The sequence below is a fragment of the Centruroides sculpturatus genome, unplaced genomic scaffold (genome assembly GCF_000671375.1).
Source record: "Centruroides sculpturatus isolate CEXI.00-Female unplaced genomic scaffold, Cexi_2.0 scaffold242, whole genome shotgun sequence".
Classification (NCBI taxonomy): Eukaryota; Metazoa; Arthropoda; class Arachnida; order Scorpiones; family Buthidae; genus Centruroides; species Centruroides sculpturatus.
The window spans coordinates 625,453-642,828 of NW_019384574.1; the positions used below are offsets into that span (position 1 = coordinate 625,453).

General features: G+C 32.7%; 1 protein-coding gene across 1 annotated transcript in view; it reads left to right on the forward strand.

Annotated features, from left to right (window-relative positions):
* Nucleotides 1–2,637: 2,637 nt before the first annotated feature.
* The window catches only part of LOC111624293 (ribosome biogenesis protein WDR12 homolog), a 30,898-nt gene continuing 16,159 nt past the window's right edge, over nt 2,638–17,376 (forward strand). The window contains exons 1-6 of the mRNA XM_023367103.1: nt 2,638–2,772; nt 5,778–5,863; nt 6,487–6,590; nt 10,717–10,823; nt 13,656–13,771; nt 14,549–14,703. Coding sequence (XP_023222871.1) covers nt 2,708–2,772; nt 5,778–5,863; nt 6,487–6,590; nt 10,717–10,823; nt 13,656–13,771; nt 14,549–14,703 — 633 coding nt within the window. The 5' untranslated portion in view covers nt 2,638–2,707. The remainder of the gene's footprint in view (nt 2,773–5,777; nt 5,864–6,486; nt 6,591–10,716; nt 10,824–13,655; nt 13,772–14,548; nt 14,704–17,376) is intronic.

Sequence of the window (17,376 nt, forward strand, 5' to 3'; positions counted from 1 at the left end):
ATATCAATTAATTATACTTAAGATTTTTATTTATCACAAAATCACATTAATGCACTGGTTACAACTTCACTTTTTTTTACATCCTCTACATCTTTCACAGACTATTCAAAATCCTTTGGTGTGTCACATTGCACAGGCTTGCTTTGATGGGTCACATCTCACAAAGGTTGCTCTTGTTTCTATGGTTACATTTAGTTTTGAATAATTACACCTCTAACGAGATGGCTGGAACCTTATCAGAGCTGTAAACCATACCTACAGGAGAAAAAGTCAAAAGTCAAAATCTATGTGCGACCCTTGTCAAGATAAGGCTCCCAATTCAATGCATGTAATCGGGAGTTGTGCTGTGCTCTCCACTAAAACTATTGCATTTAACTATTTAGCCCTGACAACTATGCTGGCTTAGAATAGCCTGCTTGACCATTCGTGTAGTACTCGACGTTATATAGTTTTACGGAGTGTGGGAGCTTGCCACCATTGTGTCGAGATGTGAGCAATAGCAGGAAGTTCTGTATGTCTTTTCTCTGTAAAGTTCTGTGCCTTTTCTCCATGTTCTGTATGTATTCATGCACCGAAGTCCACGACTACATACAGAACATGGAGAAAAGGCACTATACCAGTACACGGTAAAAACTGGACTTCGGAGGTGAATATCTTGCAAAGGGTTGCACATACAGTTATGGTTTCTTTGACCTTTTTGCTTGTAAAGGGGGTCCACAATTCTGGGGGTGAAAAACCAGTAAAAACTGACCTTTGGAGGTGGAGGTGAATATCTTTTGAAAGGTCACATATACAGGTATGGTTCCTTTGGCTTTTTTGCTTGTACAGGGGGATGGGAACCTCTCATTCAGAGTTCACATCTTACCTTCACTTTTTGTTCATACAGGGATTGCCTGCAACTTTAGCAGGGTGTCAATAGTGTCTGATATAAGTTTATCATTTTGAAATGTTGGTCAAGATTCTAAGACATTCTGATTTAATTTTTACTATAAAAGTTGTATATGTGTAAAGGTGTGCATTTTCCATCTTTTTTCATTATAAAATGTCTCTTCTAAAAGCAATTTAATTGATGTTATTTCTAACGAAGACAAGCAGACGACTTAAATTTACCTGTGAAGTCTTTACGATATCAGCGCCCTCTCTAAAATTGTTATCTCGTGTCTACATACACAAATATTTTTAATGGGGAAAAAATTTATTTAGATATACACAGTATTAAGTTTAAAGTACTTAAATAATTTAAATGATAATTATAATAAATTTTAAAATAAATTTCCAAATACAGTATTTTCATGTTTTCTAAGAGTTTTATGAACATTTCCCCCCTTTCTTTTTTAATGGTTCTTTTCGATAGCTTACATTAAAAGACAAATGACTAAATAAAAACTCAATAAAAATAAAAATTAAAGATTTTCAAAGAATTATTTTTCCAAACATATATCAACAGCGTTATTTGACGCCATCTTATACGTAACCACTATGTACTGTACGCGCGTTTCTTTACTGTGTTGACATTTGATAATTCCCTGTTCTACTACGCACATGACCAATGCCCGAATGGTCGAGCGGTCAAGGTGGCAGCCTATCGCTCTGTGGACCTGGGATGGAATCCGGACGGGTCGAAGAAGCCCCGGAAATTTTTCCGGTGGTGGTCCGTCCGGCTATGTCGGGCCGCCTGGCGTTTATATTTTTATTTATAAATTACTTTATAAGTATTTGTATATAATTTAGCGTATTTAAAGTTTAATTTTAAAATATTTGTTCAAAATATAAATTATATTTTATAAAATATTTTTTTAATTTGATATTTTCCCGAAAATTATTATTCTATTAAATATTTTAAATTATTAGTATTATTTGTATTTAATATTTTATAAATTTGTCTACAATATATTTCATATTTAAAAATTTTTTGTTTATAATTATCGATCGTTATGTCGCCATCTGGTGCTGAAATTCTATTTATGTACATTACAGTCCATGTGGTCCCATTTGAAAGGTTATTTATAATTAAGTAATTGTTAAAGATGGATGATTTGGACACTCAAAGTATTTCACGTGTTCAAGTTAAATTCTTCACTAGACATACAGAGTAAGCATAAATTCTATCGGTTTAAAAATATAATTTTAATTATCTTCTGGATGATTAATAAATTATTTAAAAAATAAATGTAAATGTAACTGTAGAATGGAGAATCAATTACATATCCAAGATTTGTAATGGGATAATTTAAATATTAAATACTCTTAATCAATCATCATCTGAATCTACAGATGTGTTTATGATTAGAAATCATTATTTTCTTTTGTGTAGAAGATGAATGTTTTATTAAAATTATAAAATATTCATTTTGCTGTATAATAGCACTAAATTGATATTCATCTCNGTGAAGTTTGTTACGGAGACAACATTGTTATAAAAAGGTTTCGTGGATTGTTATTACTCAACACAGTGTTAAGTTATTAGAAGTTGTTTTGTGTGTTTTATTATTTCATATTTAAAAATTTTTTGTTTATAATTATCGATCGTTATGTCGCCATCTGGTGCTGAAATTCTATTTATCTACAATATATTTCATATTTAAAAATTTTTTGTTTATAATTATCGATCGTTATGTCGCCATCTGGTGCTGAAATTCTATTTATGTACATTACAGTCCATGTGGTCCCATTTGAAAGGTTATTTATAATTAAGTAATTGTTAAAGATGGATGATTTGGACACTCAAAGTATTTCACGTGTTCAAGTTAAATTCTTCACTAGACATACAGAGTAAGCATAAATTCTATCGGTTTAAAAATATAATTTTAATTATCTTCTGGATGATTAATAATTTATTTAAAAAATAAATGTAAATGTAACTGTAGAATGGAGAATCAATTACATATCCAAGATTTGTAATGGGATAATTTAAATATTAAATACTCTTAATCAATCATCATCTGAATCTACAGATGTGTTTATGATTAGAAATCATTATTTTCTTTTGTGTAGAAGATGAATGTTTTATTAAAATTATAAAATATTCATTTTGCTGTATAATAGCACTAAATTGATATTCATCTCCAGTCATTTTATGTGGATTTATAACCAAAGTGGAATTGACATTGCTGGATTTACATTGAAATTTGGTGTGGTGAACTTTGAAAATATAGAAAATACGATGTAGAATTTTATGCGAAATACAGTAAAATTTCTATAACGCGAATATTTCTTTAACTATTTGTAGGTTTCAATGGAATAGCATATGGGTTTAACATCTCCAAGTTGAAGGTTCTCGTAGTCCCCTGACACTAATTTATGTTACTATCAACTTCCCCGAATCAAATTTTAATATTTATTCTATCAAAAGTGATCTTGATTATAGGATTTCCATGAAACTTTTAGACAGTTGTATCTACTATTCAACACCCATTTGCAGACAATGTTCCAATCCAAAGTGAGAGGACCTCTATCTTTATCTCAACAAGATGTACCTGCAAAACTGTTCAATTCCATCAGTTACGTTGAACATTTTGCTGAAATGCAATATAATGGCATGCCCTCTATGGAAGCTGTGGAAGCACCACTTCCCTTGTATTTTCTAAAATATAAATACATATTGTGTGATTATTTTCATATTATAACATACTTTGAATTAATTAAAATTAATATTTTATTATAACCACATTATATATCTTATTTCTATACTACATGTGAAAAAATGATAAGATCGCTATTGTATATTCGAATATAAATTCGTATATGCATATTTCCAATGGAAGTGTTATATTGTCAAATACAGAACAGCTACCACAGCGAAAATATTTGAATTGTGTAAAGTGGCCAGATTATAGGCATTCGTGCATGCACTTTACAGAGCACCAACCTCACGCGATTAAGTTTGTGGATGCTACACACCAAAATATTGTATAACACTTCCAATGATTCTATCCAGGGCCAGCACAGCTTCCCTATTATCAAATGTCACCACATGCAACAAAAAAACTATCCAAGATTCTTTATATAATGCATGAGAGATAAAAATATAAATCTATTCAGAATTGGCATTTTTTACTCTATTGTTCTCTACTCGAAGCTTTTTCCGCTCCTTGGAGTTTTGAGGTAGAGAAATTTTACTGAAATGTATGTTATTGCCTATTTCTTGTTATGTTAAATTGATAAACTGGCTGCTTTACAAGGTATTGGCTTACTTTTATGAGAGATCCAGACAAAAATCCAGGCAATATTCTTTGGATAGGAGATTGGAACATCATTCCTCATTCCTCACTTATACTGATTATTCTTAGGTTAAGCTTGATATAAGATTAAATATTATAAATGAGGGATTTTGTATTGTTATACAAATACATGTAAATAATTGATTTTTGAAGTCAACTGTGTAAGTATTTTACATCAGTAAAATAATCCTTAAGGGAAGGTTTATAAGGTTGATATAAAGTATCAGATTTTACAGTAAACAGTGTAAAATTGCTAACTTACTTATCATTGCTAATATTGTAATAATGGATTTCCATTGATTGTATTATTACATGTTCATAATTTAAGTCTCAAACATCCACCAATTAGATACTGCAATTGACATCAAATTTAAATTAAAGAATTGCTTTCATTCATCTTCTAAATAAATCAGATATCTAAGAATAAATAACCATATTTCATATAAAAAAATTATTCATTATATATATATATGTTTAACACTTATTCTTGTAAGTACTATTAATTTTTATTTATGCTGTAATAGGTTGCTTAGCACTATTCTGTAATAACACTGGAACTTTATTAACTTAAAAATTTAATTATTTCTACTTTTGTTATATAACGGATTGAGAAAAAACGATCTTAGCTGGGAACATTTGAAACTCTTGTTTCATAACTGTCAACATTCTATTGTTCTCACACAGCTTGCAGCTCGACTTGCACAAAAGTTTATAATTAGCATCCAAATTTCGTCATTTGCTTTGGGTCCCGGGAACACCTATAACCTTTATCTCCTATAACAACTGACCACATGACCGATTTTCCCAGCAAAAAGCTATAAAAGATGCTTCCTTCCCCCTCTCAGGGGAGTCTCTTAACAAAAGCCAGACCTACGTCATCTGATACCATCGAGTTGAATCTCCGAACATGCCATAAATTCCAAACCTCTAACATCGAATATGTCCATTAGTCGCAAACTTTTATATTTGTGTCAATTTGGATTACCCTAAAAACACCACTTATTGGATATCAATGTGCATTAATGAATGCAAATCCTCATGGAAACCTACAAAGAGGTATGAAAATCTGTGTAAACTCTCTCTTGCACTCTTAGGCACGTTTAGCATCACGATTCGAATTAAACCAACAATTGCTAGAAAGGAATTTAACCTTAAAGCCGACACGACCACTGATCAACTCACTACGTCACCAGGAGAGACACAATTGACTACATCACAACAAATCACTTACCTTGATCCTTGGGATGAGTTTATTTTGGCCTCCATACCCACTCCACTACTGGAAGAACAGGCAGAACCATAAAGCAATAGTGAGAGTGAAAGTGATGAACCTAGTAGTAGCCGCATACCTTGATTTATTTCTCCCGCCACTAGATGATATCGCAGATCTCACATATATGTTTATTTTCATTAACATACAAATAATTGAATTAGTGAATTATATTCTTGTTGGTTTGTCCTTGTACAAATCTTTATTAATATTAAACTGATCTGGACTGAAGTTTGTAAGAGTCTTGTTTGATATTTGTATTTAGCCAATGCATTTATTTTTTACAGATATTCAATTCCAGATACAACATATTCGATTCCAAGTCACGTATCATGCAAAGAACTTTGCACTTTTATTAATAAATTACTTTCAGGTAATTTTTTTTAATCATTTTTCTATGGATATTATTTAAAATTTTCATTTTGTTCCATAATAATTCTATATATTTCAAGCTACATTTTGAGTTAATTAAAATATAGTCTGACCTTCACAGAAATGTGTTTTAACATTATACTTAAGTACAGTGTGTCCGAAAAGTTACTGTGCAGTGAAAAGTTTATAATGACATTACAGTTATACATACAGCATTGCATACAAGACCCGTAATTTGTATGTCTCATGTTTCCACTTTACTGTAGATGGGGTTACTGTTTGCTCATAGATGTTCTTGTTTTTAGACTACAATTTTTGCAAGACTTATTTGCTAATCGCATAATTTCCTATGGAATCTGGCTTGCTAGATCTCTGTACCTTCTGGATTTTGATGTTTCTGAGGGATATTTTCAGCATTTGGTGTAGGAGAAACTGCAATTTTTATGCAAAACTTCACTTTTATTAAAATTTCACATAAACCATTTCCACTGCACAGTCTTTTTTCGGACACCCTGTACAAAATAAGGTAGAAAATGTTGAGTTTTTTCATATGAATATAATGACATACTTATTTTTTCTTCCCAAGTTTATTGAATTTCTTATTTTATGTACTTTTGCAATTAGATGGTTCTGAAGAAACTAAGAAAATTGCATTTGATTTTTTGATTAATGGAGAAATATTAAGATTACCTTTGCAACAGTTTCTCGAACAAAAAGAAATTTCATTGGTAAGTTTAATAATATTAAAATTAATTAATTTTTATTGCCTGATGAATTGCTGCTTGTATTTTGTGAGTGAAGCTAACTGTTTCTTCAAACACTTATTACTCTTCATAAAAGTTCAATAAATTTATATATAAAACAAACACACACCAATGTATGAGAAGAAATTTGACCTTATTTGTTTTCAACACTTTTACTTCTTCCAAAAACTGGTTGTATGTAATAAAAACACACCAAATATAATCAAAAACCAGTAAAATCATTTAATAATACAAACATTTTTGTCCATTATCCACAAATATCATCAAATATCGTGTATATTAACAAATACCGAACAGAACAACTTTAAGCAGTCAAACACATTTAAATATAAAGGTTATGTATTTAAATATTACAAAGCTAAAAGATGGCCAATGCCCTTATTAGTATTGCTATGAACACATGGGGCATTGGTCCTAACGCTACTAAGCTCATTTACAGGGGTGCAATTCAGCCAGCATTCCTCTATGCTGTACAAGTCTGAGGCCACGTGGCCACCAAAGTCCATAACCATAAAAAACTGTTATCTGTTCAAAGGATTACAGCTCTCCACATTTGTAAGGCTTATAGGACCACACCCACTAGTGCCCTTTTGGTAATGTCAGGATTGACCCCCTATCAACTTAGAAATGAAATGCATTATTTGGCAGGAAAATCTCAACACCTTACCCTGGTGAGATTATAGCAACTCAGATGTCAACAAATTGATTAGATTAGGTAGGATTCCCCCCCAGTTTGAACTTGATCGATGATATAAAAACATTCAGCATTGCCCAAAATACCTCATGACTTACAATTACCACTCCTCCCATCAGCTTGCCCCTGGCATTATGATAACAAAATATCGAAAAAATGGAACTTATTGCAATAATGCCTCTTTAGATTGATTCTTAGCCTATCCTGGAAGTTAACTAGTTTGGCATTTTTTTTCTGATAGGATTTCCAGTCCAATCTGGAACAAAGAATTTTCTATTTCCACCAGTTTTGTTAATTCAGAATATAGTTACTTCCTGGTGTAATGAATGGGTCTGTTTAAGCACATCCTCCTGACTTTACCAAGGATGGGTTCACTTCCCTGAGGGAGGTGGATCTGGAAAAACAACATGGGTAAGATACTGTTCCTTTTACAGGTGATCATCCCATGTTTAGGATATACACTTATGGTTCCAAGATTGCTGACAATGTGGGTGCTGCTTTTGTAGATTACTCCAACTTAGGCCGCGAGCTTCACAGTGCTTGCTTCCATCTAGGTACACACTGCTCAATAGCACAGGCAGAAATTTTAGCTATTTATATGAGTTTAATTCACATTATGCTCAGGAAGGACAAAAGACACTACTTACACTATTGCATTTATTTTGACAGTAGGGTAGCTTTACACAGGATTGCGATAGCCACTTAAAACTCATCCATCTCATACACCACATTCTCAGACACTTACAGTAGACAACAACATTATAATAGAATTCCAATGGGTCACCAGTCATGCAGGGGTTCCCAGCAATGAGACTGCTGACCATCTTGCCAAACAAGCTGCAAAGTCTTCAGTCACTAGTACTTTCAGCTACATTCCTACCTCGTACATCAACAATCATGTCAAGAAGTAAATCATTCTATGGCAAGACAGCTGGGACCATGACACCACTGGTAGGCTCACCTACACTTTCATCCCCAAGGTTGACACTACTGCAATTCTTCACCACTTTTACCCTAGTTACACCCTCACTCAGCTACTTACATGGCACGGCAACTTTAAGCAATACTTACATAGATTTAACCTTGGGGACAATCCACAATGCGATTGTGGTATTCAGGAGGACCAAACACCACTTCATGTAGTTTTTCACAATAAGTACAATCACATTACGGATAGTTTAATGAGAGCTGCTATTCTTGAAGGGTACAACTGGCCTTGTGACCTGCACCAACTCATTCATACATGTACAATGTTCCATCATCTACTCACATTCATATACCTTAGTGGGGCCCTTGAGAGCACTCACTCCAGGGGCACGGATGGCAATTAGCTCTCCCTTGCTTAGTTTCGACTGTCGGTATATATAGCTGCTTTTTAACTTTGTATTTTAATTCTTATTTTCTGTCTTCTTTTTTCAGTTTGTCCTAGTTGTAAGTTAGATTAGGAACTCTTAGCTTGGTTTCCAGTTAGGTTAAATTAGATTAGGTTTTGTTAGCTTTAGTCATCTAGTTAGGTTTGTCCTCGGTTATGGTAGGTTAGTTTAGTTAGTGAGTAAGTTAATGTTTAAAAAATAAACAAATAAATTTTTTGGGGGGTCTTGCTTGTTTGTATTTGTCAGTCCATTCAACTCTAGTTTGTGTGATCATTTCCTTTTTGCACTGTCTGTCTAGCTGTTAAGTAGTATTAATATTTGCGATTGCATTCCGTTTTATAAGTATTAAGTAGATATAAGTCTTCCTACTAACAGCCACTTGACACTAACTTCTACACTTAGCTATTCATGGCAGCACTCAATTATTTTTTGTTCACTACACTCACATTTTCTTTTAGACCCTTTGGGGACTACGGCCTTGCAGCCTAAAAACTGCATGCCAGCATCAAACATATGTAGCCTTATGTACACCATTCAGAGGGATCCTACCTTGTCTATCTCCTCTCCCTCCTTCTTCCCCTCCCCTTTCCCTTACTTTTTTTCTGCCAGCTAAACACTTTGTATATGGTTGATGTCTTTCTTGTATGTATGTATTTAAATATTTAAATTACTTAAAACTTTTATATTTAAATGTTTTCAATTGCTTAAAGTTGTTCTGTTTGGTATTCTTTAATATATATCTGATAATGTTCATGGGCAACAGATGAAAATGTTTGTATTTTTAAATGGTTTTATTGGTTTGGGAAAATTTTCTGCATTTTTCTTATGTATTTCTTATAATCTGAGCACTTCTGATGCACTCACATTAACTTACGGAAATGTCAAACAGGTTTGAAAATTACATAGCTTTTGTTAGTTGGTGACTATATACATTGAATATTTGCTTTTATTGTATTGCCAATGAACCTCATCATTTTACTTTTTGATCATCTCTTAAAATAAATTTTGTGATATTGGATATGAAAAAAATGTATAGGACCCTATGTACCTTTCTTCTCTTTTATACCTTTTCTTTCTGCACAAACAGAATGTATAAAAAATAGAAAAATAATCAGTTTTGTATACAAAGTTTAGAATTTTATAGTAGTCATTGCCTACTTTTTTATTTTAATCAGGACTTATTACACTTGTAGTATGGAAGGAAGAAAGATTTCTAGGTTGTTTCTGTTTTTCTTTTTATTACTCAAATGCATTTTGAACATTTTCTCTTCTTCTTCAGTGGGTACAAAGGTAAAATTATTTGGCACAATATTTTGAGGCTAAAATCATAAAATATTTTATAATTCAATAATACAATATTTATATAATAATAATAATAATAATAATCATATAAACTTTTCTACCTACATATTATACAAATAGTATACAAAGTTTAGGACTTATTAATATCAATTTATACATGAGTATAGGTGATTGTCTGTTGTGACATCATCACTATAAAGTGACAAACAGTATGATGAGATAAAGTCTTTCATCGATGCTGGAATGAAATTCTAGTGACTGGCAAAGGAATGGTATTGTCAGTTTACAAAAACTAGTTGTAAATGTGGATTTCATTGTTTATTAGAAATCAGTGTTTGTCTCTATAACAGAAGTACACATCCTGGATTTGGAGGTCACTTACCTTTAGGTCCAACATAATGTTAGGAAGGTGTCATCATCAGTTAATCTGTAGCCATTACAAAAAATCTACAATTGTCTTTGGGAATTTCTTCTTACTTTATCACCAGTAGTTATACATAAACAACTTTCTCATTGATCCATGCAGTTCCTTTCACTTTGTCGATACAGGAATAAAACAAAAATAGATTTATGTGCAAGAGTTTGGAATTTATTATATCAAGAATTTTTTTTTCTTTTACCTCCTACTCCAACATCAATTGTATTAAAAATGAACATAAGATTGCTTTCATTCTCTGCTTTTTATATAAATGAATCTAATGTTTTATTTTCAATTTTGTAGGAAACTGTTGTAGAAATAGAATTTATTCCTTCTTATCCTGAACCAACACCAGAATTAAGTCTTGCTTGCGATGATTGGGTTAGTGCAGTGAGAGCATGTGAGAAATGGTAAGCTGGTTTATATATATATTTTGTATGATTAGAATTTTAGTAATTTTGATTTTTGTTTTATGTAAAATTTCAAAAAATTACGTAAAATAAATACACTTAAGTGTTTTGGCGTTACTGTTTACAGCTATTTAGAGCGTAAAAGGTGCTCACTAGTACTTTCAGTAGCATAAAGCTACCATCTTCAGGCAAATATTGAATACAAATATTTTTCAAGTGATTAGTTTTCGAACAAACTTATGAAAATAAGTGGTGCACGTGGATGGAATACAGAAATTGAATTTAAAATAAAAGATGTTAGCTTCTGTTTATCCCTCAACCAATTTCACTACAGAAGAAGAACAAAATACCAGTATCTCCTTGGATCTACAGATATACAGATCACCTGATTTTATGTTTTCTGTACATCACAGAAACAAGAAAGCACTACATATTATTCCTGCTGCAGCCTTCCAACCTTCATACTTTGTGAATTCTGCTATAGCATCTCATTCAGAGAGCATACCTACTCCCTTCCACCCAAGCACTAGTCAATGAGGAATTGCAACTTATCACCAAAGCAATGCAAAATGTGGGTTATTCTTTGTCTAAGTTTCACTTTCTCCAAAGTCATGTCAAAGACAAGTTGTTTCTGCAGTCCTTTCTTAGTAACAGAGAGAAACTAAAAATAACACATCCTTCAATACCATATTTAAGCCCAATCTTACTAAAAATAGCACATCTTTTTAGAAAGAATGGTTTTATATTACCTGTAACCCCACAATCAACACTAAGAAGACTATTGTGCAACAACACAAATATTCTTAATTTGAATGAAAAATCTGGTGTGTATCAAATCCGATTAAAACATGCACTCTCAGGAGAGGAAACAAGCTACTAGGGGCCATGGCTAGAATGCTAAGCTTTTGCATTCTAGAACATCAGGAGGACATTATAAACGATAGACCGTCAACCAAATTAGCTAAAAAAGTGCTTGACCAAGATTATCTCTTCCTCTGGGCCCAAACCAAATTACTCAAATGGTGCAACAATCGTAAATAATTGTAATCCAACTCGTATCTATAAACCTTTTACTGGTGCACGTATCATCACACTCTACAACAGTTACAAACGTTTTCAAACCTTAATGGTTCGAAAATGTTTGTAACTGTTGTAGAGTGTGATGATATGCACACCGGTAAAAGGTTTATAGATACAAGTTGGATTACAGTAATACAGTGCAGATATCCCACCATTTTTTGTAAAGAATTGTTCATATGGGAGAACCTATACATTGCTGCCATAACACCATGCAATACCAACCCTTGAAATTCCACTATTGTGGATAACTTTATTCAAGCAATTTAATTTATAATTCAAATTTCTCTTTTATTGCATGTTCATATCATTCACTCAATTGCTTTTTAATATATTTGGGGATATAATAACATTCATAATGCTTTTCAAACTTTAAAACATCTTTTATTTTAAATTCAATTTCTGTATTCCATCCACTCACATCACTTATTTTCATAAGTTTGTTTGAAAGCTAAGTTCTATCATTATATATATATATGTTTAACACTTATTCTTGTAAGTACTATTAATTTTTATTTATGCTGTAATAGGTTGCTTAGCACTATTCTGTAATAACAAATGTAAAGGAGTTTCTTATAATATACCGCAAAAGCACGTCAGATAGGTGCATGGTCTTCTGTGTGGCCACCAGTTGAATGATGGTGGGGAGGCCAGCCTCCTGTCAACAATGACATTATCCCTTGAAAATTATCCTCTAGATACCCAAGAGGATCTCAGATTTCCATAGACTGTAACAGGCCAAATCTGTTGCCACCAAACTTCAATCCTAACTTAGGATGTGCCACACTGCTAGACTATCACAGGTCCATTTGTAATAGTGCTGTTTTTTTATAATGCTATTGTTACTAGAAAATATAAAAGAATGGAAAAAAAACATGTTTCATGAGCCAAATGCTTGTAATACACTAAAGGCCATTAATTTTAATTACATACATTTAGTTAATCAGTGTGTTTTACATGTTTGTGTTCCTTTCCATTACTCCAAGCTTACTGTGATCATTCTATATTTCTTGTCTCTTAGATCATAACTGATAGCTTAGTACACAGACAAAGAGAGATGTTCTTAATACAATTTCCTGCTAACAAGAATTAGTGTAATAGAAACAACTCATGTCTCTGAATAATTTTAATATATTTTTAAATTATTTATAAATAAACTTGTATTGTCATGTTTTTTCACGATTAAAAATGGGGATGGTGGGAATGGCGTCATCCCCACCAAATACATCACTACAGTGCATTCACATATACACATGTCATGGTTAAACTTTGCATTTGGTTGTGTTTATTGGATTTCAGATGGAGAGGATGGGAAGGTTGGGCCACTCTCTTAAAGCATTATTAAAATGTATTGTTGTCAGGATTAGGTATGTCTTGAAAGTTTCATCATTCCATCTTAATTAGAAGTGGATAAATTTCAAGCTGCATTATTTCTGAACATGATACAAAGAAAATTAAATAAAAGCATTTAAGAATAGTCAAGAAAATGAAAAGAGCTCACAGTTATCCACTCATTCTAAATGTAAACTGCTGTTCATGGTGCTGTTCAATATAATGTACAATACCTTGCTGTATTAATCTGCATTTAATTACCGGTGTTTTTCATATTTAATATTTACAGTATATAAATAAAAAATAATTACTTAGGATTGCATTCTATATTTAATATTTAAATTGTGTCATTTGTCACTTACATATCATAATTGCTATATATTAGCATAAGTTTTTCTTAATTTATTTTTGATTGTCAAACAGGATACTAACAGGTTGTTATGATAATACACTTCACATCTGGACATCCGAAGGAGAACACAAGTTGACCATTCCTGGTCACATTGCTCCTGTAAAATCTGTTGCTTGGATTAGTATTGGTAAGAAAAGATATATATATTTATTTTATTTTATATGTATTTTAAAGTCCTCTTCTTTCTTCTAGTGTTTTTTCTACTGGTGAAGGGTCTGCTTTCTTGCATGCTTTCTTTCACTTGACTTGATTGAAGGCATCCTGGGGACATTATCCTCCCTCAACTGTTTTTGCAGTTACTCACACATTCTTCCTCTACCTGGGCTAAGATGCAGTGCTGTCTTTGCCCTAATTGTCTTTCACTCCCTAACTATATGCCATATCAGTGGAGTCATACTTCCTGCATTTTTTCAGTATAAGTTCCACACCCATGTCTCTTGATGTTTCTGACATGGTTAAATCAGGTCCTAGCTCTGAGTTATCTTGGACAGATCCTGTCCTCCAATGCTGATGTCATTTGTATGTGGGCTACTCTTCATATATTCCAGTTTAGCATTGTGATACTGGTCACCCAAGTTTAGTTACCTAGTTGAGATGGTCATGAAGAGTTGATGCCACATGGCATCCCAGCAACTTCCATGTATCAGTGGAGATATCATCAGACAATTGGTTCATACAATGTTTTATTAACAGAAATTTAAAAATTTTATCATTTCTTTTATTACAGCTGGAATGAAATTGCTCATTTCTGAATTTTTTTCTTCTTGAATTATCAGAAATGTTATAAATACAAGTTTTCTGAATTTTACTACATAAATCTTCACTCAATTACAATTTCATTAATATAAGTATTTTGTAAAAAACATTGTTTAAAAATCAATTCATGAAGGTTTTGCTTTTACAGATAATCCTGTGAGCATTTTTGTCAGCACTTCTCATGATGAAACTGCAGTTATTTGGAAATGGAATCAACAGATGAATGCCGTGGAATGCATTCATGTCTGTCGGGGGCATGCAAGGAGTGTGGATTGCGTCGACGTCAGCATGTGTCGGAGAAAGGTAATTTGTATTAATTAAACTTTTAATGAATTATTTTGTTTATATATCTATACTTTAATGTTCATTACATATTGTAAATTTGAAATATGACAGCTATATTCATTTTTTCTGTTCACTAATATATAATTTTTATTATACTAATATAAAAAATATCCAGCAACAAGTTGCTTAACTTTCCCAGCACCATTTAAAACTGCATGTTTGGTGCCATCTGTTAGGATATTTTATTATTAAAAACTTTTTATATTTTTAATTGTTATAAGGTGACCAAAAGCTTAATTATGAGGGTAAGGACAAGTTTTTATAAAAAATTGTAAATGCTAATAACAAGCAAAATCATCATTAAGTCTGACCCTACTTAAGATATGACACACAACCCCTTTATCTCCTTACCCCATCAACCTTTAACCGCCAAAATTTAATAGTGTCAATCTCCCTAATACACAAACCATCCTGCAAAATTTTAGAAATTTTCGACAAAAAGCACAGGAGTTATTAAGCTTTAAAGAGGGTGTGAACAAAACCATGCCCCTCATACATACACACTAACATCCATACATACAGAAAATCCCCCAAATTTTTTGCATTTCTCAGCATTTCAAGGTGTCCGAATCCAAAAAGTGTAAAAATCTTCAGTGGTCATTTTTTGAGTAATTACCATATTTTCTTCTCTGTTATTTATAACAGAGCCAGGAAAGTAAAAACATTTGATTTATGGAAATTACAATTATAAGACTCACAATATTAATTAACATAATATTTTTTCTGAATTTTTGGATAGTAAACCCATATGTTAACCAAATTTTTTTCGCTGCTTCATAGTTTACATCAATAACTTACTCAGTTTCTATTTCTAAGTGCTTTTAGTTCCATAACCTATCTTTAGGGACATTCATCGATAATATTTTACATTATATATTATAAAACAATCATTAATTATAAATTTGGTTTAACACAAAACTCTCATCTATGCCACATACTTTGATATTTCTCATTTGAGTTGCTTCCCAAATCTTCAGGGATGCTCAGTTTACATTACAATATTATGAAACAATGAAAATTATACCTACAATCTACCCCATACAGCAAATTTTGATACTTCCTATTTAAGTCAATTTCCACTAGAAGTTGAAAAAGGTGACTGTTTTGTAATATTTAATGTAAACAATTATGAGTTAGTATTCCTGAAGATGAGTTATCAGAACTGAAAGCATTTGAAAATAGAAACTGGTAAGTGATGTAAACTCTTAGCCATGTATAAAATTTCTGTTTAAGAGTGGAGTTTGAAGTGCAGTAAGTTATTAAGTTTAGTAAGGATGTGTTAAGTCATGTACAGTATGATTAACAGCATACTATATTTAAATGACCGGATGTTGAATGGTTAGGATGGCAGACTATCACTTTGGAGGACTCAGGATCGTATACGGATGGGTTGAAAACCCCAGGAGTTTTTTGGGGAGTAGTCCATCCAGATATGTCAGGCCTCATTCCTCACCTCTCATCTGTGGGTTCCCAGACGAGGTTCAAACTCGAGTAAACCTTGAAATTCTTATGTGACGCCAGATGTAAACAACAAGACTTGGAACTGTTTGAGTATGTGTCAAACTATCTGTCAAGGGCTTAGCGGAAGACAAACTCTAACACGAACGCTCATAAATAGATAGATCATTGACTCGCAAGTCTATAAAAGGTTGACTGAGATAAACCTTTTCAAACAAAAAAAAGGGGGGAATTTTTGATAGATGAAGGTTGAAAATGATCGTTAAATTCTTAGACGTCAAAAAATGGTATAAACAACAGCCTGAATTATGAGTGAAGGTGTTATTGTTTTATAAACAATCACCAGGCAGAGTAGACAAAGAGGTATCAAATGGACGCCTTGAATCGGACATTTCCCACGACCGGAAGAGGTTTCGTCTTGTGCCTGGAGACAAAGGGGAGACCAATCGGGAAGTGAGGAATGGGACGAGGGACCAATCTGAATTGCAAATAGTGGGGGGAAAAACTATAAAAATTGGAATTTCAAGGTCAAAGAGGAGTCTCCTCTGTATTCTGCAAAAAAGTTGTGATCTGTATTGGGTTGTGTTGTTGCCATCAACTTAGAACTCTGCTGCACCATTTCCCAATCGTCCGTTTTGCCCACCCCAGGGCTATGACCGACACCAAAGTTCTTACCTCTCTGAAGGACACTTGTTATCATTTGCCTCCTCCATCACAGCCCACATACAACCTCTCCTGAGGTTCATCCTGATGCGGGATTAACTGATCCCACCTAAAAGACAGCAACCTAACACATGTGCCAAGGAGTGGGTTTTCAAGTCCCCTATCTCCACTGGGTCGGCAACTTGACAAATCTACCCCACTGTGGTCCTGGCCACATCCATAATGGCTTGCTAAAAAAGATCTTCTTAATGCCCACAGAACAGAGTTTAAAGATATATATATATATATTTATATTAAAAAATATATTTAAAAATTTACTTAGGAAGAGGGAAAAAGATGAAAATAAAATAAAAGAAATCAGAATTATACAGTAAAGAAAGACTTCTTTCTCATTCAATCCGTGTATCCTTTTCTATGAAGAAGTCAATGGAAATTCTATTTACATTGAAACAACATATTTACAAAGAGAGCTCACTGCAGACATCAATGAACATAAGCAGTAAAAACAGA